The following is a 25,910-nucleotide window of genomic DNA, read 5'->3' on the forward strand; positions in this document are numbered from 1 at the left end:
TTCTTTTGAAAGAAACACTAAGATTGTGAACCTGGAAGCGTTTTTGGCTAATGCCTAACAGGCTTGGTAAATCTCTTGGAATTGGTTTTCTAACAAAATAACAGAAAAAATGTTGTTTGGTTTAAATTTTCCTATGCAAAATTCTTTCATTCTTTTGGGTATTTCAATCCTAATTTGCACTTTTATGTACATTGTACCACACCAAATGGCTTATACATAAGTGCAAGACTAAATTGATTAACATAAGTGCAAGTATTGCACACTTACTATTAATGATGAGAATGCTTCAACCACTACAACTTAGATGATGGTTTAAAATACCAACTTACATCAACACTGCATTTTTTTTGTTTTGGCAACCTATCTTTGTGTAATGGTTGTATTCTTTAAGAGCCAATCCATGAAGAAAATGATTTGAAATCATTCATTAACCGTGCTACTCGGTGTTGTTTTGTCCAAGCTGAGCACTTCATTAAGTTCTTCATATTCAATTTGATGGGAGCATTGAGTATCTAATTTAGATTATAATATTTTATCATATAGTATAGCACATCTTAAACTTGTTTGTACATCCTTCTCATATGTAATTATGTACTTATAGTCTTAAAATGTAGCTATAATTTTATTTCACTTCTTATCCTATAATAGTAATGTAAATTTAAGAAATTGAACTCAAGATACATACATAAATACACACACACACACACATATATATATATATATACATATGGAGTTTAGGGGAAATACTTCTATTCCAAATAAAAATATTAATGATTCACAACAAAGAGTCTCCCATTGTATTGTTGACCGATATAAAGCACTGACAGAAAACTTTCCTCTATTCTAATTTACATGGCATGTAAAAAAATTTTAAAAAATAAATAAATAACAAGATAGCAAGCACTATATGGTAAGATGTAGAAACAGAGCACAGTGATTGATATAGCATTTCTATTGTGTCAGATCCTAAAGACTAAGGACAAGAGAAAACCAAACACTAAGTTTCATTCTTCCTGTCATTGAAAACACCTAGCAAACATACAATAAAACTTTCAATCTCTCTCATTATATAAAATTGTAATTCAAACACATACATATATAACACAATCATACCTATTTACAAGGTTCGACACTTGTTACATACTTAAAAAGTGAACAGAGAGTTTTCTTTTCTTTTTTTAAGAAAATAGGAATAAAAGAATAGAATTTAATAAATAATTCTTACACAGGACCAAGAAATGCAATATAAGTCTCAAAATATTCTTAAAATTTCATTGTAAAAGAAGAGAATCCATCACAACCTTAACTTCAACGTTACTAAAACAAACCTTGCATATACTTAACTTGCTGCAATTAATCTCAGCCAAGTATAATAGTCAAAACAGCGAAGACTTCCCCACGGATTAACCCAGTTTTCATCATTATTAACCGCAGTAAACTGTGTGCAGTACAGCGTAGCAAAAAACTACAAGTTGCACACACCATGAAGAACCACTAATTAGAATTAACTTAAGCTGTCGCGAATTCTTACGCAGATTAGATAACATCTATTTCCATGTTTCCCTTAGCCATATACACACCAACTAATCAACATTTTGTTTTCAAAACAAATACACATAAACCTCACAACTCCTCACTACCAAAAAAAAAAAAAAAAAAAAAAAAGAAGCTAATTCTAACCACCCGCGAAAACAGCGCAACAAACAAAATCTACCAAACAGCAGCCTCAAAAATATTCAATCGGTTAACCAACAACATAATTACTCCAAAAACATAGCAGCGCAACAACAGCAAAGCTCTTGGGAAAATGCGAAACTGCATCGGAATTTCAACCCAAAAAAAAAAAATATATATAAAAAAAAATAATTACTACACAAAATTGAACAGTTAAAAAGAGATTATACCGTTGAGACGTATTTCTGATGAAATAGATTCCTCGAGTAGAATTAGAATTAGAGTTACTGCTTGAGGATTAAAACTGAAGCAGAAATACAGAATAGGAATTAGAATGGTTATTGTGAATCTAAACCCTAAAACCAAACCAGAAAGCAATTTAGGCAGATAGATAATTAATTAATTCGGAAGAGAAGTAGTGGTGGTCACAGACTGCCTGTAAAACTCGGACCAGCCGATCCGGATGATTAACTGCCCGACCGGCCTCCTCCCCGGTCCGGTTTGAAGTTTCAGGAAACAGTTCCAAAATAAAATCACTATTGGAATTAGCTGAAGAAGAAGAAGAAGAAGTACTGTGTGACAGAAGCTTCTGCAACTGCAATTATGTAAAATCAGACGAAGCCAATCGATGAAGAAGGTGAAAGAGAAGAAGACTGTCTTTTGTCTTTCAACTCGATTTTCGCAGTAAATCAAATACACAATTTTAGGGTTCATTAATTATGGACATTATTTTAAACTTTTTATAGTACTGTATCTTTATCTAAATTTTCTTTTTTTTGGAATTTTAAATAATTTTCACATTAAGATTTACCCAAAATTAATGACTGGTAGTATTAATCAGGACATACACAGACAAATGCGTTGCGAGTTGTGATAAAGTGACCGGACGGTGATGTGAGAGTTTGATAATGGTAATTGACAATGTGACGCGTGTAGTCTTGGATGTATTTATGCAAGCGGTGGATACTGTGATGCTAATTTTATCAACGCTAGAGTGTTTGTGTCTTTTATTTTATCCCCAACCAAAGATTTTTATTTTTAATTTTGTTTCCGTGCTTCAAAATTTTACATTTTTCTTTTTATTATTTATATTTTGTAATTTATTTTTATTTAAAATGGATAAATCCTTTTGTATTTTAAGTGAAACTAATATTAAAATTAATATTTTATATGTAAGTATTTTTTACTATAAGGTGAAAAGATCCTTATAACATTGTGGTTAGCCCAAAGATTCAAACTTGGTATATGTTAAACAGCAATTTCTCCCAAAAATAGATTTTGAGAGGCACGTTTCCACTTTCCACCAACTCAAGTTAACAAATCTGACCTGTTATAAAAAGGTTTTTGTTTAAATTCGGCTTATTTAAGTTCAAGTAATAATTATTATAATGTTTTATAAATTTATATATATGTAAAAAGAATACTACTCCCATTACTTTTTTTTATATGAAAATAATAATATGCTAATAAAATAAAAGTATTTATTAAAAATAAAATAAAATTCATACTAAAAAAAAAATTACTATTACTTATAATTAAAAATTCAAAATAAAAAAGCATATAGTCTGTGAATAAATAAATAAAATATTAATTTATTATTTTTAACAAAAACTCGACTTTGTTTACGAGCATAACAAGTTAATTTATATTTGTATTCAATTCATTTAGCTTAGCGAACGAACTTTCAACAGCTCAAAGGAATTAAACTAAACCAAGCTCGCCAAGTATTCGTTTATTTTATAAAATACATACATTATATATAAACATATTGATCAATACAGCAAGTAGATTGCATTCAATTTGCTTTGTAAGTTTCATTATAGTACCTGAAAAAAATTGCATCTCCAGTCTCCACAATTTCTAACCTCCATTATCCATCCGTCATCATGTGTTGTGTAGATTATAACTGTGCATATGATCGACAAATCGACATTGTCGAGGCGAAAGACATGGCTACACTCAAATAGGAAAAAGCCATAGCCACACCATGATGTTTGGTCTCGAATATCTGTAAGGATCATTTCTTTGATGCAGCTTTCTTCTGGGAACCGGATTTCTTTTTAGCAGCTGATTTCTTCTTCGAGCGTTTGAAACCCATTCCACTCTCCTAAACATAACAGAGAAGATCAGATCAGTGACTGATAGATACAACAGCATTGTTTCGAGCACAAATAAAAAAATATCATTTGTAGAACTGAATAAGTGTGCAAAAACCTCACCTTTCGATATTGCCTGTAAGCAGTTCGACCACTCAATTCTTGCCCATTTTTGCTCACATAAACCTGAAAATTATTCAGCAAATGGTAAGATCAAGTGGAGGAAGTAGATGGAAAGCATGCAATATTCACGATGAGAAAAGAGCACACCGAACAAGCTAAAGTTTATCTCCTACTGGAAAAAGAAAACCCAATCTTGATAAAGAATCTACCATTTGTTGTAAGCATTTTGAGATATCAAAACAAAAAGACAAACAGGGTACAAGAATTACATAAATAAATTTACTTGTCAACGAATGAGTTACCTTTCTACCACTTGAGTTTGTGTACCATTGACCGGCACCGGCACCGGCACCGGCATTGACACCATCAGAATCACTAACTGCTTGCACTCTTCGATTGCCGGTATTTTTTGGTGGCCTTGCAGAACTTTTAGGACTTACCCAATTATTACAATCTTGTGATGCACCTTCAACCTGAAATTTTTTAGTATTGTTCTTTCTTCTTGAGGAACTTTTCTCACCTACTGGTTGCTGCCTATTTGCTTGCCTGGAATTTTCGTCATGGCCAAATTGGGCCCTGCAGAGTATCCAAATGCCAATGCATGAATTAAAAGGGAGAAAGTGAAAACAATAAAATCACAAAACCTATCGAAAGGTAAGAAATAATCTTACATGTAATCAATTACTGATGCATTTTGCCGATTGTGTTCCAGGTTGTTCCCTGCTCCTAATGGGAAGAAGTATGGCAGTCTGTCACGAACTAGTTTCTGAATTCTGGAATCATTATGGAAAAAGTAGATATGAGAAGGAGGACCAGTCCCGTCCAAATTCCTTTCAATGTTAGGATCCTTCCGAAGACCATTGTCTGCTTGGCTCTTATTCCTTATATTCAAGAAATATTCGTTGCAGACCTCATCAAAAGCAGGTGTAGGAATGTGGAATTTTTCCTCTGAATAGAAACCTTTCCATAAGTCGTCATTTGGGCAGTTTTCCGCTGAGGCTTTCTCTGTCCCCAACCCAGAAACTGGCACTTCTCTACCTGAGCCTTCGATTACTGAGGGATAATCATCATCTGAATCAGAGTCAATCAACTGGAATCTTCTGAGAGGACTTTGAGTTAGCTTTGGAAATCTCACATTGCCGCCTTTTGTTTCTATGTTTGCAGAAGCTAAAGCACTCGAAACTTCCTTTCCCTTCACTGATTTCCAGTGGCTTCCAGATTCTGATGTCCTAACCTTATGTCCACGTAGTGATGCCTTTGAGCTGCCGCATATGGAATTAGGTGGAAGATTGCCTGCCACCACAAAAGAAATAGGAAAACATCAGGATACACAGAGATTATCGACTAGAAGCAAGCGCAGGTATACTCAGGCTTTCATATATAGTGGTCTTTTTGACAAACAGCTTCTCGGTGGAGGCAATTATAATTTCAAGATAACACTGGCAAAATTCCAACAAAAAATCAAGTTAATCTATGTGAAGAGTATCGTAATGCTGATGTATCTTAATTGTCCTCTGCATATTTCAAGATACTTTAACAGGGACACAAGAACAAAATTTCTCATTTGAGCTGAACAAAATTTGCAAGATGTAATATTAGCTAACAATATTGAATACTGCGACGAGTTTTATAATCATCTATCCAAATTATAGTTCATAAAATCAACTATTCCCAGTTTTAATCAAATGAAATCAAGCCTATTCTGTCTAAATATCAAGAAGACCGATAGGATTGAATAAGCAGTAAAACTCTTTATGCAAATGGACAACTTTACTCGAACGAATCAATCCTTAAAGAAAACATTCACGCAAAGAGAAGCTCTTCCAGCACAAAAAAAAAAAAAATTATCTAACATCTGAGAACACATTCCTAATATTAATGAATCCTATGTACAAAGTAGTCTTAGGTTATAAAGTCCATTGTCAGAAGGTAGCCAGAAAGCAACAAATTCGTAGAAAAAACACACAATTATTCCCAAATTTACCGATCAAAGCCTGCTTCCAATTAAGCAACTGTATTAAATATGCAACCTCTAACTACCTTTTGGCAGATCTTCATCGGATGAAAATTCCTCAATTTCATCATCCACATCGTAACGCGTCCCATCCTCACGCCCCGCCGTTTTAGCATCTGATTCTAACTGTGGCGTGAGCCCGCGACGCAGCCTTTTCAATGCCGGGGGTTGGTCGAAAACCCTAACAGGGGATTCAAACCCATCTTCATCGTCTTCAACAATTGTCGGGAGATTCGCGGCGGTAGAAACGCTGTCAGCTCGTGCGGATAATGGGTCGGAAGGAGCAGCGGGTTTCGGCTCAGAATCATCGTCCGAGTCGAGCCCTAGGGAGAAGGACGGGAGCTCAAAATCAAAATCCGCCATTACGGCGCCTCAATGTAAGGAGATTCCTTTTATTCTTCCAGTTGAGGAGACTGATCTGAAATTGAAGATCTGGGAATCAAATTACGAATTTAGGAGAATGGCGCCAAGAATTGTGAGGAATGAGAAACGGTAGCGCTGTTGAGGACAGTGAATTTCGTTCGGCTTCCCTCCTGAATTTCGTTCGGCTACCTTCCTATATACGTATAAATTTTTACCTTATATACTATTAGCTCCGTAGTGTACGATCGGATTTTAATAAAAATAGATACTTAATTACTATAATTTATGTAATAAAAAAATATACACAATTCTTTACTTTTTTAAAGATATATATATATTATGACAATATAAACAAAAAAATAAGCAAAATGACCGAGGAAGTACATATTACTCAACGTATTTCTTTAATTCAAATTTTACAAATTTTTACAAAAATATATTTATTTCCTTAAGCGTATTTTATTAAAATATTATTTAAATATAGAACATAAATCAAATCTCTATAAACTATAACCAAATAAAGACTCAATTTTTTATTTTTTTTAATCTCTTATCTTTGAAATTGAGTATCAATTAAAAATTGTATTAGATTTTTATATTTTAAAATTTTAAACTTTGGAAATCTCCATATAAATAGTCTTTTTAAAATAATACTCTCTCCGTCCGCTTACAAAATTTACATGTTTTTATTTTGGGACGTTCAATTACAAAGTTTACATTTCATTAAATACCCTATTTTTTTTTCCACAAATACTCTTACTTTACATCACATCGTTATTTTTACACAAAAAAAAATAAGGTAAAAATGTCATTGCACTACTTTTAACTACTCACTGTAATTAAAATACTATTATTTCTTAAAACACTGCGCCAAAAGTAACTGTAACCCTTGTAAATGAACGGAGAGAGTATTATTTTGCATTTTCTATATTGAAATAAACATGTACAATTATTATTATTATTATTTTATAACGTAGGAATTCGCAGCCGTTATTCGAATGTGCGTCCTAGGTAAACCCTCCGCAACATGTACAATTATTTTGAATGAAAAGAGATATTTTACCTATGAAAAATTTAATGTAACGACAAATTATTTTATATATAACATAAAAAACACTCAAAACTAAAAATTAATAAAATGTTTGCTCCGTTAAGACAGGATTTTTTGGAGAGTTTTGGAAGCTTGAAAAAAAAATATTAAATAAAAATAAAATTAGTATTTAATTTGATATTTTGTGCGATAAAAAATTGTATTTGATGTGATATTTTTTAAAAAAAATAAATAGTGTCAAATGAAGTGAAAATTTGTTAAGTAAACAAAGCTATATAAGTTTCTATTGTGATTTATTGATGTCACTGTGTTTATGAGAATGTAACACTATCTTCTAGTAACTTTATCATAGTTAGTATTAACTAGTCAATATATAGATACACTTTGAATGAATAAAAGAATACCGTGTATTTTTTTTATTATTATTTTTTTTCATATATGAATTTTTCTTTCAATTATTTTACTATATATATAACTATGACGATAATAAAAAAATACAAAAATGTAATCGTCGAAAGAAACGGAAAAGAGGATTGCGTGACAAAAGAAGGAATAAATTACAAAATTTTAATAGCATGATGTTTCGATCAGAAAATTACTCGCATTCAAATTGAACAATTCAATTCAAATTTATGGCTATATATATATATATATATATATACATATTCAACATCATATGCAACTGCTCTTGATAATTAAAGTTTATTACTGAAATTATATATATCATCAGAGTAACATTTAATAGTCAAATAAAAACTAATCCCTTTTAATAAACATGCAAACTTGGACCTACCTAGTCACTTCAATTTATTTGTTTATATTTAGTCACATAACTTTAATTTTATTTCAAATATCATATATATAGTCACTATTTTGTTTTTTTTAAAAATTAACAATAAATACATTTATATACATAAACAGGTAAACAAACTCCTCAAATAATTTGTTTACTTCGATTTTTGTGTTTGTTTTTTTACTATTAAATATTTACTGAATATAGTCTTTTACATAACAAAAGAGAGCATCTTAATTCCACTAGGTGTGTTTTTTTGGATGAGTTTAGAAAAAAATTAATTTGAGTTTGGTATGAAAAAAATATATGAACATGATAAGTGAGACAAAAAGAGTAGTAGATAAATAAATTTATTGGTGATTTTCGAATGTAAATAATATTATTTTTAAAAAAAAAAACATAAAGAAATAAAATCCCTCAATTTGCTGTTAAAGTATGCATTTTTGTCATATTAGCTGATCCAACATAAAAGTAAATATATATTTAATAGGTGTGATTTTACTTAATATTATAAATATTTTAAAATTAATTCTTATTTACGGAAATATCATTATATTGAATTTAAAATATTATAAGACATACAAAAATACTATAAATAAAAATATTTTAATTATTTTAAAAATATCTCGAGAAGCAGTGTGTGCCGATCACTTTGTCATTTTTTCTATTTTTTAATTATTTAAATATTCATATCTTTTTAATAAAAATATACTAAAAATAATAATATTTTAATATTAAAGTATAATAAATAAAAAAATAAAGTGAAAATTTTATTAAAAATTGATAAAAAAAAATAAAAAATTATTGAGTAAATAAAAAAATAATGACAAATTAATTATAATTATTTGTTAAAATAATAACAATAAAATTGTGTGTAATCAAAGTAATTTACTATAAATTAATTGCATGCGTAGATATTAATGGACAGTTAAAAAAAATAATAATTACATCATTTTAACAAATTTTAAAAATTATTTTATCTTATAAAATATTTGATTAAATTAAATATTCTAAAAGGTAAAACCCATACAAATTAAAGAGAAAACTCACCCAAAAAGTCAGGAGAAGGCAGTGGAGTTCTTTGTGTTTTTTGATATTTTACTGAGAACGAATAAAAAATATATAGATGGTAAAAATAAATAAAATAAAATAAGAACATATGTAGTGTACAAAAAAACTGCTACAATTTGTTATTTACAGAACCCTAAAAAAATATTTTTAACCCAAAAATTCTACCCATGTATCCTTCAATTCATTCATTTTCCCAATCCTGCCATCACAACATACGTATTCATATATCTCTACAAATCAGAAGCAACATGGAAATGACCGAATTGCCCTCAAACCATCCTCGCCGTTAATCATTCCGGAATGCTCGTCAGATCGGGCTTCCACGACCGTTGATGCGCCGCCGAGAACTGATCATCGCCGCCGCCGTCGATCAACTTCGCCAACACCTGCTGCGCCGACAGGCCCTCAATCTCCGCCGTCTTCAGCACCTGCTCCAGCTGCTTCTTCGAGATCTTGATCTTCACCTCCTTACCTTCTATCAACGAAGACGACGTCGACGATACACTCAATTTCTCCGCCTCATCTCCCGGCGGCGGATTTCCGCCGCCGGCGCCGAAGGAACCCCAGTCATCGCCGCCCCATTCCACGGCGGCGGATCTTTTCCTCAGACAATTTCCCATCACACCTATTTATTTTAATTTATATTTTTTATTTAATTCGAAGAAGATTTTTGCGAATGCAAAATTAATGATATATATAGAGGAGGTGGTCGGGTAGGCTAAGGTAGGTTGTCTATGTGGGGCCCCCGCCACCTATCCGAGTGACGTCACCGCCACACCGCCACGTGGCGTACGGACAGCCGGAGCTCCGCGTGGGTTGGGTGGGTGGCTTGTTTGTGTGATACTTTGATTAAAATATGTGTTTTTGAGCGCCAGCTTTGAATGGTTCGGGCAGTCTGTCTGCCACGTCATTACTGGATTTTTGAGGTGTTGATCTTATCGAAATCGTTAATTATTTTTTATTTAGGTATTTTTCTCCAGCTGTGTAAGCCGGTATCGGCGTGCATGTGCTAATACGATGTGTCGAGAGCCGGCGGCTGCAGCCGAGCCGGCTCCGTGTGAAAAGGAGCTCGGCGCGGAATCCAGGCATCTTACTATTTGGCACTGTGTGAACGCGGCTATGGGAAACGAATATTGCAATGTAACGTGGGTCCTATAAGTAAAAAGGTTGTAATAATAATAATAATCATAGTAATAACAAATAATTAGGTGAAAAATATATAGGATCTGATGACACATAGGTTTTTTTTAGCTTTTGATAATTTTGTTTTTTAAAAATATCATATTTAGTTTTATAAATGTAACAAATTTTTATTTGATCCTATACATAAATATCATTGATAATGGCGGACTAATTTCAAAAAATTTTGATTAATTGGATTTTAAGAAATTTGGGTTGACGTAATATAATTTGTTGCGTCAGATCCAAATATCTAAATCGAATTAATTGATAGTGGATTATGATTAGAAACATCATGCAAATCCAGGTAGAAAATCTGAAATTGATCAACTGGAGGACAATTATGGGATGTTAATGCAATTTAACGAGAATATTTATAAAACAAGAACAACAATTGTGAGGAAATGAAACCCACACCTCAATCACTTAATTATATTTTTAATTTTATTTTTTTAAATTTTAATTAAATTAATTAGTTATTTTAATCTTAATTTATAATTATTTATATTATCGTATAATTATTTTCACTAATACATTCTTAATTATCTACTAATTATACTCCTCTTAAAATATCGTGTCTAGAGTGTAGCAGACACGGTAATGGAACAGAGGTAGTATCAAATTTCCATGCCTAACACTGTCTAAACTTAATTATAGTTAATTTTATGTGTTAACTGCTTCATTAGTTTTGCTGCCGTGGCACCATAGACTCCTAACATTTGACCATGAATATAAATTTTATGAAATTAGACAATATAAGCCCATATTTGTTTATTATATTTATTAATATTTTTATACTTTTATTCAGAAAAAAAATAAATATATATATATAGAATAAAATACTACAAAATATATATATTTGCCAAAAGTTTGCTATTATATTTAAATTTTTAAATTATTATTATTTTATTAAAATATTATAATAATATCAATAGTTATTATCATAATATTTATAACTCATAATAGTAATAATACATATCATCATAATAATATAATCATAATATATTTTAGATTGTATAATTTATACATAATTTTTCATTAAAATTTACAAATTTTTTAACGTATATGAATTTTTAAAAATTTAGATTGAATCTAAATTGAATACTTTCAGATTTTAAAAACATTTACAAATCTATATTGAATACACTTGAATTTTGAAACCAACAAAAATCATACAAAATTTTGGTACCAAAAAAATAATTGTGAAAACAAGCTATTCATACTTTCATTCAAAAAATAAAATAAAATGACTGATACAATTTTTAATATATATAATACTATATATTTTATTATTTTAAAAAGTCTAATATTCAATCAAACTACAAGATTTAAACAACCAAAAAAATTAATTAAAAAATAATCTTTAATAGTATAATATAGATAAGTGTATTTTGTGCTGAGTGTGTTTGTGTTTATTAGTTGAATTTTGATCTTGAAGAGTAAAATTAATTGTCTGTATAAATATATATTGATATAATATTTAAAATATAAAATTAAATTTTAATGGAATATAATCAAAAATATATATTTTTGATTTTATGTTTTTAAAAAAAAATTAAAATTTAAAACAAAATCGAAATCACATAAATAAGCATACCTTATATTTGTAGAGTTCTTTTAAATCACTTTTGATAATATTTATAAATAACTAATTTTTTAAACATTAAAATACTTATGTTAAACTAAATATCACATCAATCAATATTTACGTCACAATAAATATATAACCTATAATATTCAATATTTTATGTATTATTCTAACATTTTAAAAGAATTCAAAATTATTTTTATTTAGGATGTATTTTTTCAATAATTCTATATATTTTTTATTAATATTATAAAAATAAATAATAAAAACATAATGTTTAAGAATTTTAATTTTTTTTTATTATTAGTTATAAATACTTATTTTTATTAATATTAAGATTATTAATTTATAAAATACACATTTAAAAAATGTTGCCCTAATAATTTTACATCACAGCCGCCGCCCACCGATTTTTTCCTCTTTAATCTTCTTCATCTTCCTTCTCGGAATTCTTTCTTTTCGTCCTCCTTTTCTTCAGTTTCTTCGTCCTGCTGCTCGGCCGCCAAAGTGACAGGTAAGGTTTCCTACATATATTTTCAGCCGCTACTGGGTAGATCAGCCCACGGGCCTAACCCTAATAGTATTTTTCTTCCGTGTTCCAGTGTCTGAAATTCATCTTTCTTCTCCGTTCCTTACGTCGCCGTCTCGCCGTTTTATTCTTCTACAGTTTCGACGACCTCCGGAGGCATTGTAAGTTCAAATCTTAAATCCTTACACTATTTATAAATTATTTTTGGTTATCAAAATTTTAACCCAGCGGCAAATATTTTTAGGTTTGAATCGTTCGATGTTAGTTGTAATGAATTGTTTGATGTTAGAATTAGTATTCCTTTTATGGTCGACTCCGCCATGGTTTGTGATACAAATTCATACAATAAGATCCTGTGCAGTGAGGAATTATATTTACCAGCTCGCAATTCTAGCTTTGTCGTCTACTGTTTGGAGTTCTTATGCAATCTTCTTCAGCATTTTATTTTTTATTTTTAAAAATACAAGAAGATATTGTAGTAGTATTTATTTCTCCTGTTTGCAATTTGTAGCTATGGCGCAAGAGACAGGAATGTTCACTGTTCCTCAGACCATCGGCAGTGTATTGTGCTGCAAGTGTGGTATACTAATGCCACCAAATGCAGCAAATATGTGCGCCAAGTGTCTGCGGTCAGAAGTCGATATAACAGAAGGCCTTCAGAAGCACGTTACCATCATCCATTGTCCTGAATGCAACAGCTTCCTGCAACCTCCACGAACATGGATCAAAGCTCAATTAGAATCTAAAGATCTTCTGACCTTCTGTGTGAAAAGGTTGAAGAATTTGAACAAGGTCCGATTGGTACATGCAGAGTTCGTTTGGACAGAACCTCATTCCAAGAGAATCAAAGTCAGGCTGAAGGTTCGAAAGGAGGTTCTTAATGGAGCAATACTTGAACAGACATACATAGTTGAATATGTAGTGCAAGATCAGATGTGCGAGTCTTGTTCGAGGGTTCAGGCAAATCCCGACCAGTGGGTAGCATCAGTGCAACTTCGGCAACATGTATCCCACAGGCGCACTTTCTTCTACCTCGAGCAGCTTATTCTCAAGCATGATGCTGCTAAACATGCCATCAGAATTAAGCAAATGAACCAGGGAATTGATTTTTTCTTCAGTAACCGGAGTCATGGTGTGAAGTTTGTTGAATTCCTGGGTAAAGTAACCCCGATTAAGAGTCGCAGTGACAAGCAGCTCGTGTCCCATGATCCCAAGAGCAACAATTACAACTACAAGTACACTTTCTCTGTCGAAATTTGCCCTATTTGTCGTGAAGATTTGATCTGCCTTCCACCAAAACTTGCTGTTAGTTTGGGAAATTTTGGGCCTCTAGTAATCTGTAACAAAGTGAGCAATAATATCTCCCTATTAGATCCATTTACACTTAGAGGGTGTTTTCTTGATGCGGAGCAATATTGGAGATCATCATTCAAGTCCTTGTTGTCGAGCCGGCAGCTTGTCGAATATGTGATCTTGGATTTGGAACCTGTTTCTTCCGAAGTCAATGTTGGTGGCTTGAAATATGTTTTAGCAGATGCCCAAGTTGCTCGTACCTCAGATTTTGGAAAGAACGACCTAACCTTCAATGTAAGGACACATTTAGGCCATGTTTTGGGTGTCGGTGACTATGCTCTAGGTTATGACTTGTACGGTGCCAACAACAACGACATTGAATTGGACAAGTACAAAGGTCTTGTACTCCCTGATGCTATATTGGTTAAGAAAAGCTACGAAGAGAAGCGTCAGAAGAAGCGAGGGAAGCCTCGATCATGGAAGCTCAAGTCTCTGAACATGGAGGTCGACAATGGTACGAGAGGCAGGGATAATGAGGAGAAGATGAACACAGAGTATGAAGAGTTCTTGAGGGATTTGGAGGAGAATCCAGATTTGAGATTTAATCTGTCTCTGTACCGAAATAAAGAATATCAGCCATCTGAAGCGGCGGCATCCATGACTATGACAGATGGCGAAGATGACGTGCCTACTGTTCCTTTGGATGAGCTGCTGGCAGAACTCGAGCTAAGCGATGAAGAAGAGGAAGACGACGACGACGGCGGCAATGATGGTATGGAAGAATGATAAAGTAAGTGTTGTTATACTCATTTTAAAGAGAATTTTGTTATGGTTTACAATCTCTGATATGTTTTTTGCCTGTGATTTGGCTGTTTGGAGCAATATGTTTTTTGTATACTCTATATTCTTGTGTGCATTTCTTTTTGTCACTTACTATGTTTACCTTTTTTTTCTTTCTGTTTTTCTTCATGATATATATATATATATATATTATGTTTGAATGAAGGGTTATTTTTTTGAAATTTTTTTAAACCAAACAGTTCTTATTATTCAATCAGTATTGTAACCTCTCCAATTTGTTGACACACTTGTAATGAAATTGAAGATGATGGTGTATGTATATACATAAATATGCATTCACTACTCTATTGTGAAGCAACAGTTGATGAATTTGTCCATCTGCTGGTTACTGTTCAGTACAACACCGGAACTGGGGGGGCCGTGGGGGCCGTGGCGAGATCTGCTCCAATTGCCAATCCAGAATGAGATCCTTTGTTCACATAAAAATAAATAAATAAATATATTCGTTATATCCCAATATATTAAAAAGTGTATTATATATTTTAATTGTATTTTAAATTTTATAATTTATAATTTTTTTATTTTAATTAAATTATTTAATTATTTAAATTTATAATTACTTTTATTAATACACATTCTTAGTTTTCTTAATAATTATTCAACACCTAAAACCTATATTACTATAGATGACTTTTTTTTTTTTTTTTTTTTTCTTTTTATCTCATACCATGACCACTTTTTATTTATAGTAAATTTATTTATTTTAAACATATTTTGTAAATATAAATTAATTTAATTAAATTTTTAATTTTTACCCTAAACCCTAATCTATTAGTTCTATCGTTATATTTTCAATAAAAAAAAACTTTTGTAGGTATTTAAAATTCTTTATTTTTTATAAAATTAATTTTAAATAAATATATTATCTCCATCCAGATCTAAGAGTTTCATTTACCTTAAAACTAGAGTCGGACATAGAGATGGTATATTATTTTTATTTGTATTATATTAAAATAATATTCATAGGGTGTGTTTGTTTGGGGGTTTGGATTTTGAGTTGGGATTTGAATAGTAAAAATTTTGAATTTGAATAGTTGTATGATGTGATATAAATAGGGTTTGATGTGATGTTTTGAATGTAAAATTGATTTTTAGTATAATATAAAAAATAAAAAATAGGTGTTTGATTTGATGTTTTTGGGGGGAAAAAATTGGATGAATAGTGGAAATCCACCAAAATCCTTCAAACAAACACACCCTATAGTGTATATATATAATATTAAAAATATTTAAATATATATTTTAATTTTTATAATTATATATATTACTTCATATTTTTAAAATATATAAAATAATGTCATAAATTATTATTTTAATTTACTAATCTATAATCTGCGAAAAAACGTTTCCAAAGAAGGTCATCTGCTCGAGAGTGATTCCTACTAAAAAACATAAAGTAGGAATTTTTGTACTCCAAAATTTCAATAGGAAACTGAATATAAATCCTAAACATGCGAATTAAAATTTAAGTAGGATTTAAATACATAAAATCAAGTATACACACGATTCGACATTTTTTCACTGCTGATGCGATGAAACGACAGCGTGTCGGGCAGTACGCCAATACGACGTCGTTCTACTTATTTCTCTATAAACAAAATCCAAGATTCGATCTTTAATTATATTTTTATTCACAAAGGTGATCTTATTAACGTACATATCTGCATTCCATTTCGTAATGCCCAAATCCCTCTCTCTCTCTCTCTCTCTCTCTCTCTCTCCCCCTCTCTCTCTAATCGAGAAGGGATCGCAGTAGGGCAAAATCTTCGTCTGTAATGGGCAACCCTAACCCATCGAAGAAACAATGAAGATAACTGTGGAACCACCCACCCCTCAAGAAATCCACCCTCCACTGCCCTCCCCAACCCCTCCCCCGCCGTTAGATCTCACTGATAAACCCACTTTTCCCCGGAAGCCGCCTCGCCGGAAATCCAAGATCTCCGGCCATGGAGTCCGGCTGAAAAGGGAAACTTCAAGAAAAGGTACCCGCCCCGAGACCCCACTACTCGGATGGAAGTTTCATGCGAGCACCACCAGAAATGATTCACCGGAGGACGACCGATCCACCGCCGACGCCCGTCGGAAAACCGGTCGAAGACTCCGGCCCGTCGATTCCGCCCGGAAACTCGCCGCCGGACTCTGGCGACTGCACTTGCCGGAGTTTGAGCCTCGCATTGACCAAAAATTACAGCTTCAGGTAGTAGCCTTTGTCAATCGATCTTCAATCATTTTCATTATTTATTTATTTATTTTTCAAAATCTTTGATTTGAAGCTCTGCATTATGATCTGAATCAGTTATCACTTCAGTTACCTTTTTATTGATTCAAATCTAGTATTGTTAGTTGAAATTTTTTAATTTTGGTTTGTTGGGGCAATGTCTTTGAATCGCAATAATTGTATTTACTTTTCCTATTCATAATTGCAGAGGAAAAAAATGAAAATTCAAAGTAGACAGGCAAGGAATTCAATGGTCTTTAATTAGACACACAAGCTTCTGCAGATGCAAACCTTTTTTTTATTACCATTAATTTGAATTCAAAAGTAACTTTGAGAAGAAGCCCTAGTGGTTTCTTACATCCCATTCATATGAAACCTGTGGCAGCAAAATTATTTGGGACCATTTTAGGTTTCCAAGTTATGAATTGCATCTGTACGAGGAGGATATCAGTTTTCATAAATTTAATGTTGTTTTAGATCTTGTATGGATTGGCTAAAGACAAGAATTATTCGTTTGATGTTTCTATTTTTTTTCCATAGCCTGGAGGCGGTTCGATTCGGGGATGTAATGTTGACAGGAAGAAGCATTATTCTCCGGCGAACAATCTGGTACACAATCCGCTCTACATGTCAGTAACCGAAGCCGGGATTCAGCACAAGGTATATGTTTTATGTTGTCTTGATCATAAAGTTTTCGTTTTTTTGTCGCTAATCGAATAAATGTATGGTGATTGGAAGTTGACCAATGTCTATAATTTGGCCTATACCTAAGCTGTATTTATTTCCGATTTCATTATATTCATATCGTAAATTTGATGTTCTATTCAGCTCGAGCCCTCGTTCGAACATATATTGAACCCGGCAATGGAGGGGGCGACAAAGTGGGATCCCATAACTGGGAGAACATCAGAAGAACCGAGAAAAGTACACGGCCGAAGAAAGATCAGTGACGCCCCGGCAATATCTGCGCTCGAGAGACAGCTCGAGCAGGCTCGATCCCGAATCAACGAACTCGAAATGGAGCGGACATCTTCGAAGAAGAAACTCGAGCAGTTCTTGCAGAAAGTCAGCGAGGATAGGGCCGAATGGAGGAGCCGAGAGCACGAGAAGATCCGAGCGATTATCGACGACATGAAAACCGAGTTGAGCAGGGAGAAGAAAAATCGACAGAGGCTCGAGGTAGTCAATTCAAAGCTCGTCAACGAGTTGGCCGACGCTAAGGTATCGGTAAAGCGCGCGTTGCAGGAGTACGAGAAAGAACGGAAGGCTCGGGAATTGACGGAGGAAGTCTGCGACGAACTTGCGAAAGAAATCGGAGAAGACAAGGCCGAAGCCGAAAGCATAAAACGGGAGTCGAGGAAGATTTTGGAAGAAGTTGAGGAAGAGAGGAAGATGTTGCAGATTGCGGAGGTTTGGCGCGAGGAACGAGTGCAGATGAAATTAGTCGATGCGAAGGTGATGCTCGAGGAGAAGTACTCGTATATGAATCGAATATTGACGGATCTCGACGCTTTTCTTAGTTCCCGAAGCGCAAATTTGAACGACGACGAGATCAAGAAATTGGAGTTGCTCCGGGGGGTAGCCGCCTCGATCAACATGCAAGATGTTCGGGAATTGAAGTACGAGCCCCCGGATCCGGACGATATGTTTTCGGCATTCGAAGACGTCAATTTCGGGCAATCGAATGAACAGGAGATCGAGCCGGAGCCGGAGAACAGTTGCAGTCCCGCCAGTCGCGACTCGAAATTCTACGCGGCGGAAGCGAAGCTGCTGAACAAAGAGCGCGGAGAGCGACGTTCGAGTGTGTATATGGATCGGAGCGACGAGGACGCGAGCGAGTGGGAAACCGTAAGCCATCCCGAGAACGAGGGCTCGAGCTATTCACCCGACGAGAGCGATGCGTCGGTTAACAAAAGCTTTCGGGAGACGCCCGCGACGGAAGTAAGCGAAATGGGTTCGGTACAACCGAGCAAGTTGAAAAAGGCATCGTCGATATCCCGACTGTGGAGGTCGCATACGAGCAACGGCGAGGGAACGAACCGGAGAATTGTAAACGGAAGGCTTTCGAACGGGGCAATCACGTCGTCCCCCGGGTTTTCCGGAAAAGGCGAATATAGCCCCCGAGATTTGGCGGGACGATGGAGCTTGCACGATGCGGGCGATTCGCGGGGAATGAAAGGATGCATCGAATGGCCTCGCGGCGCACAGAGGAGTAGTTTGAAGGCTCGATTAATCGAGGCGCGGATGGACGGGCAGAAGACGCAGCTGCGACACATCTTGAAGCAGAAGATTTAGTCGAGATGGGCTTTCTCGATCGATCGGTGGCGATCGATAACTGCATGTAGCCTTCTGGGTCTTGTTTTACTAAGCTTGTATTGGCACTTGAATAATAAACCAGACACGATTGTTTTATATACCTATTGGATACACAAATTGAACTCGATAAATTTTCTTTAATATGAAACAAAGGTAAAATGAAGCAGCAAAAAACCGGAAGTATATGAACATGGGGAGCTGAAGGCTTACAGTTATATATAAGGTTTATGCACATATAGTTGATGCAAAGTTCATCTATGCTATCAAGTTGGGGAAGTCGTTACGCCGTAACTGGAACCGTTACTTAAGATATGTTCAAACCCGAAAGGACATGGTTATGATTCGATCGATCACTTTTCCAGGTTGGGTTTCTGCTCTCATATGATATACATAGATACATATATATAGATGTAGGGCTAGGTCTAATCTTTCGTTGTGTTTCAAACATCCTCTCGGCATGTGGGGCAGGATCCCTGCAGCGGAAGCCACTCGTCTATGCAATGCGTGTGGAAGAAATGTCGACAACTTGGCAACATTCTTGCAGATTCTCCATCCATCAAATCCTAGCAAGAAATCGAGCAAAAAAGTTTCATTACCGATACAATTTGGAACGTGTTAGAAGACTCAACTCTTAACTCATTGCTACAGTTAACTATGAAATTTAGCGCAGGGGTTCGAATATTATCAGTTAACCTTTTAGTCCAATAGCTATCGAGCTTTAGAAGAACCAGAAATGACGACTAGTTATTTGTTCTATAGGCATTCAGAATAGTGCTTCGAAATTCAGAAACTAACAAGGATCAAATATGACTTCATATTTAACTATGCTCTTCATATACATCGAATTCAATGTGACAAAAGATACCTGTAAACATATGGCACAACTAGCATCAGAAGACGGTGATCCAGTAGTCACCGAGGAAGAAATGTTAAAACTTGGCAAATCCTTGATGGCTTCTTCCGATAATCCCCTGATGGCAGTGACCTCAAAAATGTCGGGTATATCTCTCAGCCCTGTATCCATAGTGCTAACCTGGAACAAAGAGAATCAGAAATTGGTTCGGCTTCGGAGCTAACATACTCGAATGTCTGAAAACAATGATTTATCCAGCTAAATTACCTGCCACTGATAAGCTTTCAACACGGCAGGACTCACCCATTCCATAAATATCTTCCCATTAACCAAACTACATATCAATGCAACCTGTAAAGCAACATAAGAAAAAGATTTGGATCGAATCAAGAACAAAATTAAAGCGGTGCAGTCATGCACATCTAACGACCTACCAGTTTCAAATCAATACACAAACAATGAACACAACATCTATGTATTGATACATCCAATTTAGTCACAGATGAATCCAATTTGTGCATAAAATATTCGACCTTTATATTTCAAAGCATGCTCATCTCGTGAGATGTTTTCTTTTACATCTTCAGAATTCTTATTTTGGAAAAGATGTCTGATAGTCATAATAGACTGCATAGATGAATTTCACAAGGATATACTATACTACCTTCGAAAATGGTTCCCCATTTAGTATGAGCTCCATCAATTGGACACCGGTGACGGCCCCTGCCACTGCCCCAACGCCAAAACCACGCAGAAAACCAGTTTCAGTTGTCTGACCTTTCAGTGCTCCGCTGATTACTCCAATGGCCGCTCCACCTACATTAAAATAAACAATTAAAACAAAATCATGTACAATCTGGCGAAAAACCAGTGGACAACCTGAAAACAGTGTACGAATCAAAACAAGAATACATCAAATTGCTCGAGTACTTTCATTTCATTAAATACAAAGGCTCCGATAAGCGAAATTTTCTCATATTTAAAAAGAGGAAAACCAAAAAATTACTAACAAACAAACATGGCAGCAATTATCGCAAACAAAACGAACAAGGAAAGCAAATCACTGATCCGTTAAATCGGGGAGCAGAAACATACCCAAAGCGAAGATACAAGTGAGCAGAGCAACGGCGAATTTCCTGATCAGGTCGAAAACAAATCCAATTCGAGCACCACAGAGCTCTCTGGCCACCCAAGATGAAATGGCGGAAACGTACCTCCTCATTGCTTGACAACAGATCAACAGCAGCATCCTATAGCAATTCTTTTGGGGGTATTAATGGGCGTGTTGGCGACGACTCTGCTCTGGAAATTGAGGAAACGCAAAAGTGGTTGAAAATCCAGAGAGATTTGGAAACGATGCTCGCATTTATAGGAGGGGAGAATGAGATTGGGGCAACGCCGCGGCACTGCTGACCTGAGCTTAGCTGAGAAGGAATTCTGAGAAGCATTTATGAGGGTTAGGACTCACTTCTTGTTAGGGATTTCTATTTAGATTTCTACTTGGATTTGGATCCATTTTTTCCACTTTCCAAATATGAATTAATTCATTTTTTTTCTTTTTTTAGATTTTAATTGTGGCTCTTATTATTTTCTATATATATATTTTTTTTAATAAGGGACTAGCAAAATTTAATTAGGCTTGAAATTATGAGATCAAATTAAAATGTGGATATTTTCTAGTGGCTAATTCACTACCTAATTGCTTACTAGGATTGGTGATGGGCTTTGAATTTTAAAGATTTTTTAGGTTTGGTTTTTTGAAAAAATAAATAGGTCACTATTAAAGTTTTGGAATTGAAAAATTGTGTAATGAAAGTTTAATAGTACCATGTATTTTCTGTTAAAAATATACTTATTTTATCATTTTAATATGTCTATCAAAATATATTAGTAATATATTTAGTAAAAATTAAACATTTTTTTTTTCTTTTAAATTTACACTGACTATTTTTTTTATTTATTATTATTTACACAAATGTTACTAGTGAATCTCACAGATTTTACAAGTCTATTTTATTTTAATTTTAAAAATTATATTACTAACTTTTTACTATTTTTGTCTCGTATAAAGAGCGCAATTTATTTTTTGTGTCATTATTTTTAACATTAAAATTATATTTATATTTATATAATTAATTCTACAAATATCATTGTATTTAATTATAAGAGGCTAACATAAATAACTATTATTTTATTTTATTTTTATTTATATTACGTATTTATATAATCATTAATATTTAAAAATTAATATGAAAAATGATATTGTTGGGACTGGTTCAACTAACACCAGTATAATATTGTCTTTTTGGCTGAGTACACACGGATTTATTTTTGAATATTCTCCGAAAGACCTCATATTAGTGGAATTCACTTGAGACTTATAAGGTGTGTAATTTTCTTCACAACTTTCGACGTGGGATTTGGATTTGCACTCCAATACTCAGTATGATTAAATCTTTGAGCATTGAATGAAAGAAGTATTTGATTATAAAACGCAACCAAATGCCCTAATATCATTTTAAGACTATAAGTTAAAAATGATTATGTAAGAATATCTTATATGTTATTCATATTTCGCATGTGAGTAAAGGTTTGTTTGGTTTTGATTTAAGATCAAGTTTTTTATTTGAGTTTTTCTGCTTAAATAATGGTTGTTTCACTTAACTAATTTTTTTTGATGACATAATTCTCAATGTATAATATTTATAATATAAGTTTTGTTGTTTAATGCTTTGGTTCGGTGTATATTATTTTGGAAGGTATAAGGAATTGTTTAAAGTAATATAAAAATATTTATATTGAATATTGATTTTATATGAAATCATAACATATAAAATATTATATTTTATTAGTCGTGTAAATTTATGCCTATTGGACCAGATATGAATTTTAATTAAATTGACTAAAAATAGAATTTTTTTTATGGTAAAAATGTAATAAAAAAAAGTAAACAAAAAAAAACTCTGACAATAAGCTAAGTGAGAATAAATTTGAACGAAGTATTATTATATATTGAAAATCAGAGGGAGTGCTATATATTGAAAATTAATAATTTAATATAAAATATTATTTTTTTATATTATTGAAATATTTTTTTAAATTTTATAAGAAATCATGTTGATAATATAAAAAATACTTAATTCGTCATTCAAATCTATTTTTATTTTTTATTTTTGTCATTTAAACTTATTCTCGTTTATTTTTTTAGTAACAAAATACACACTTTTTCTATTTTTTCTTTACTCAAAAAATAAAAATTTCTATTTTTATTTATTTTTTAAAAACTTGTGTCCGGTCAAATGAGCACACAATTGAATGACGGATGGAGTAATATTTATTTTAATAGGTGATTTTTTGTGAAAAAATATAATACAATATTATATATATTGAAAATAGTGTCAAGTAAAAAATTGATTGGACAAACATTAATACAAATATTTTATAAAAAAATACTCCATCCGTTTCATAATAAAGTATCCATTTTTCCATTTTAGTCCGTCCCATAACAAAGTATCCATTTCCTCTTTTAGTAACTGTACTATCTACCTAACATTACAAATACCCTTACAACTTACAATATATTACACAAATATCATTACATTTATATCACACATACTAATAAGGTTATTTTGGTTATTTCTACTTTATTCCTATTATATCATAATATAATTTTAATATTTTTAAAACTACGTGTAAAAACCAAATAGATACTTATTTCTGGGACGGAGGGAGTAATATATTTTTACTAAAAATTGTGTTAGTTAAATAGTAGTATTAAATGCTGTTTTAAATTGAAACCACACACACGGTGGTATGCTTGTTTCAATATAAATGTATCTCGTATATAAATTTTATTGAATAATTTTATTATTTTATCAAACACTACATTAATAAATTATAGTATTAAAATTCTAAAAATATTATATATATATATATATATTAAAATAGAGAGAAATAATTGAAATAAACTCGGACGATGTTAGCTTTGCATCATCCAATTCATTTCGTTACACATGGTTTGCATGAATATTATAAGTTCGAATTTAGTATTAATTGCATGCATATGCATGTGCTAGATTAGAACAAAATAGCTTAATTATCTATTTAATTAATTAAATATCATTTCAATAGGATAATATTTATATGCAATCAAACTACACATTTATTAAATGCCATATATGTTTTATTTCGCTATAAACTATAAAACAATTAGCTCAATAGATTTGCTTTATCAATATTATTTTTCTTATTAAGTTGTCCATAATTAATATATTCAATAACAAAATACTATCAGTCCAGTAAGGGATGGTCTGGTGGTGTAGGGATTGGATTTGTGAATTCTATTTCAAAAAGTATCATATTAAAATGATATTTTAAGTTAAAATTCAAATAAAGACTTCACTATAAGAAAATATCAATTTTTTTTTTTTTTTATGTACAGAATTATTAGTAGTGCTCCAATTTCAAGAAAAAAAACACCAAATAAACCCTCAAGAAAAAAAAAAAAAAAAAAAAAAAAAAAAAAAAAAAAAACAAAAAAAAAAACCCCTAATGATTCCAAAGCTAAGTTTGAATAAACGTGGGCTAATTTGAAGCATTGGAATCCCAAGTTTAAAGTACATACCACATACACATACCACGTGTTTGTAAAAATAAAATAAAATAACAAATTAATTATTGAAATAGCAATCTATATAAACATACGATTGCAATTGCTTAATAACAAAGTAAACTAATAATTAAGCGATTCCATGCAAAAAACTAAAAATAATTTAAATATTTCCCAAGATTCCCCTACCTGCCCTAATCTACAACAGCTTGCATGGTCCCCACCAAGTATATATATATATATATGCATGTATTATTATTATTATTATTTTATTTATTTATCATTTATTATTATTTTTAACTTAAGAATTAAGATATTGGTTTCGATTCAAAATCTTAGTACAGAGAGGGAGAGAAAGACTTTATTTATATAAGAGTTTTTAAAAATTTAAAATTTCTGAGAAGAAAGAAAAAGTTAGAATAAAATACAGATGATATTTGATGCGATATAAATATAATACTTTGTGTTAAATATAAAAAATATATCTTTATTGTAATGTTTCTTCTTTCTTCCAAAAAAATAATTTTTTTTATTCTTTGTAGTTTAAACATCCGGTCGAACTTAATACCCTGCAAACTAGATCTGACGGAAAAGTCACACTAGGTGAACCATGTGTGGCAGGTGACCTGAGGTGTCGAGGGTTTCAAACCATGACCTTTCGGGACATATTAAACATTTCTTTTTAAAAAATATGAATACAGTAATACATTTATATTAATATCATTTATCAAATGAAAAGTAAAATAATAATGTTTACCTACAAAAATGCACTAAACTTTGTGAAAACAAAAATAAATAAAAATAAAAATGATTTGATATATATATTTTTAAATAATTACTATAATAAATAATTTTATAATTTTACTAGTAGAAAGCAAATCAATAATAGAGGGTGAGGGGTGTGTATTGATGTTCGTGCATATCAAGATTTATAATTTATTTGTATGGGTGTTTAGGATAGGGTAGATAAATAAAATAAAATAAATTAAATTAAATTAAATTAAATTAATAAATAAAAATAAAAGAAAACCAGGTGCTGAGCACTGTTTTGTCTGTGGGCTGATATGGAGTAGGCCAATATGGGCACCCTTTTCCTACATTTATTGTGCCCCTTTCAAGATATTTTTGCATGTGGTTATAATAATAATATTATTAATAATACTATTATTATAATCACAATTAAATATATTTTACTCTCACTTAGTATAATAATATAAGCTTTAATTATTTGATACACTTCTGTTTTTGTAATGTATTTTTAATAATTTTTCTTTTTAAT

At 32.2% G+C, this 25,910-nt stretch overlaps 5 protein-coding genes across 6 annotated transcripts; 2 read left to right on the forward strand and 3 right to left on the reverse strand.

Moving 5' to 3' along the window:
• Window positions 1–752: 752 nt before the first annotated feature.
• Window positions 753–6,450, reverse strand: LOC127247598 (uncharacterized). Its single transcript, XM_051269521.1, has 7 exons — window positions 5,934–6,450; window positions 4,565–5,186; window positions 4,196–4,469; window positions 3,894–3,956; window positions 3,501–3,781; window positions 1,905–1,978; window positions 753–1,815 (listed from the first exon to the last, which is right to left on the reverse strand). Exons 1-5 carry the CDS (start codon window positions 6,268–6,270, stop codon window positions 3,692–3,694), a joined length of 1,386 nt encoding a protein of 461 aa, XP_051125478.1. The 5' UTR covers window positions 6,271–6,450; the 3' UTR covers window positions 753–1,815; window positions 1,905–1,978; window positions 3,501–3,691.
• A 2,787-nt stretch (window positions 6,451–9,237) lies between these two features.
• On the reverse strand, window positions 9,238–9,866 carry LOC127247764 (uncharacterized). Its single transcript, XM_051269769.1, has one exon. The coding sequence runs from the start codon at window positions 9,803–9,805 to the stop codon at window positions 9,476–9,478; it is 330 nt and encodes a 109-aa protein (XP_051125726.1). The 5' UTR covers window positions 9,806–9,866; the 3' UTR covers window positions 9,238–9,475.
• A 2,470-nt stretch (window positions 9,867–12,336) lies between these two features.
• Window positions 12,337–14,703, forward strand: LOC127247875 (uncharacterized). Of its 2 annotated transcripts, none has more exons than XM_051269937.1 (3): window positions 12,337–12,466; window positions 12,555–12,642; window positions 12,993–14,703. In XM_051269937.1, the coding sequence occupies exon 3, from the start codon at window positions 12,995–12,997 to the stop codon at window positions 14,558–14,560; it is 1,566 nt and encodes a 521-aa protein (XP_051125894.1). In that variant the 5' UTR covers window positions 12,337–12,466; window positions 12,555–12,642; window positions 12,993–12,994; the 3' UTR covers window positions 14,561–14,703. The 2 variants fall into 2 exon arrangements, with proteins under 2 accessions (XP_051125894.1, XP_051125895.1); XM_051269938.1 differs by having other exon boundaries at window positions 12,555–12,637.
• Window positions 14,704–16,303: 1,600 nt separating this feature from the next.
• Window positions 16,304–19,267, forward strand: LOC127248038 (uncharacterized protein At5g41620-like). Its single transcript, XM_051270175.1, has 3 exons — window positions 16,304–16,832; window positions 17,394–17,513; window positions 17,682–19,267. The coding sequence occupies exons 1-3, from the start codon at window positions 16,440–16,442 to the stop codon at window positions 19,146–19,148; spliced, it is 1,980 nt and encodes a 659-aa protein (XP_051126132.1). The 5' UTR covers window positions 16,304–16,439; the 3' UTR covers window positions 19,149–19,267.
• Window positions 19,268–19,328: 61 nt separating this feature from the next.
• On the reverse strand, window positions 19,329–21,481 carry LOC127248040 (NEP1-interacting protein 2-like). The gene is made up of 5 exons (XM_051270177.1): window positions 21,118–21,481; window positions 20,687–20,838; window positions 20,290–20,373; window positions 20,035–20,202; window positions 19,329–19,732 (listed from the first exon to the last, which is right to left on the reverse strand). Exons 1-5 carry the CDS (start codon window positions 21,269–21,271, stop codon window positions 19,610–19,612), a joined length of 681 nt encoding a protein of 226 aa, XP_051126134.1. The 5' UTR covers window positions 21,272–21,481; the 3' UTR covers window positions 19,329–19,609.
• Window positions 21,482–25,910: the final 4,429 nt, after the last annotated feature.

This window comes from Andrographis paniculata, unplaced genomic scaffold (genome assembly GCF_009805555.1).
Source record: "Andrographis paniculata isolate CXL003 unplaced genomic scaffold, ASM980555v1 Contig32END, whole genome shotgun sequence".
In the NCBI taxonomy this organism is placed as follows: Eukaryota; Viridiplantae; Streptophyta; class Magnoliopsida; order Lamiales; family Acanthaceae; genus Andrographis; species Andrographis paniculata.

Bases quoted from the DNA above. Each gene is read 5' to 3' on its own strand.
- LOC127248038 (XM_051270175.1), top strand. From the start codon at position 16,440: ATGAAGATAACTGTGGAACCACCCACCCCTCAAGAAATCCACCCTCCA. The intron at 16,833-17,393 runs GTAGTAGCCTTT...TTTTTTCCATAG, and splicing joins ACCAAAAATTACAGCTTCAG to CCTGGAGGCGGTTCGATTCG. The intron at 17,514-17,681 runs GTATATGTTTTA...TGTTCTATTCAG, and splicing joins AAGCCGGGATTCAGCACAAG to CTCGAGCCCTCGTTCGAACA.
- LOC127247764 (XM_051269769.1), bottom strand. From the start codon at position 9,805: ATGGGAAATTGTCTGAGGAAAAGATCCGCCGCCGTGGAATGGGGCGGC.
- LOC127247875 (XM_051269937.1), top strand. From the start codon at position 12,995: ATGGCGCAAGAGACAGGAATGTTCACTGTTCCTCAGACCATCGGCAGT.
- LOC127248040 (XM_051270177.1), bottom strand. From the start codon at position 21,271: ATGCTGCTGTTGATCTGTTGTCAAGCAATGAGGAGGTACGTTTCCGCC. The intron at 20,203-20,289 runs GTAATTTAGCTG...TCTTTGTTCCAG, and splicing joins TGAAAGCTTATCAGTGGCAG to GTTAGCACTATGGATACAGG. The intron at 19,733-20,034 runs GTATCTTTTGTC...ATTTCTTGCTAG, and splicing joins GTTGTGCCATATGTTTACAG to GATTTGATGGATGGAGAATC.
- LOC127247598 (XM_051269521.1), bottom strand. From the start codon at position 6,270: ATGGCGGATTTTGATTTTGAGCTCCCGTCCTTCTCCCTAGGGCTCGAC. The intron at 5,187-5,933 runs GTAGTTAGAGGT...TTGTGGTGGCAG, and splicing joins CGATGAAGATCTGCCAAAAG to GCAATCTTCCACCTAATTCC. The intron at 3,957-4,195 runs GTAACTCATTCG...AATAATTTTCAG, and splicing joins CAAACTCAAGTGGTAGAAAG to GTTTATGTGAGCAAAAATGG.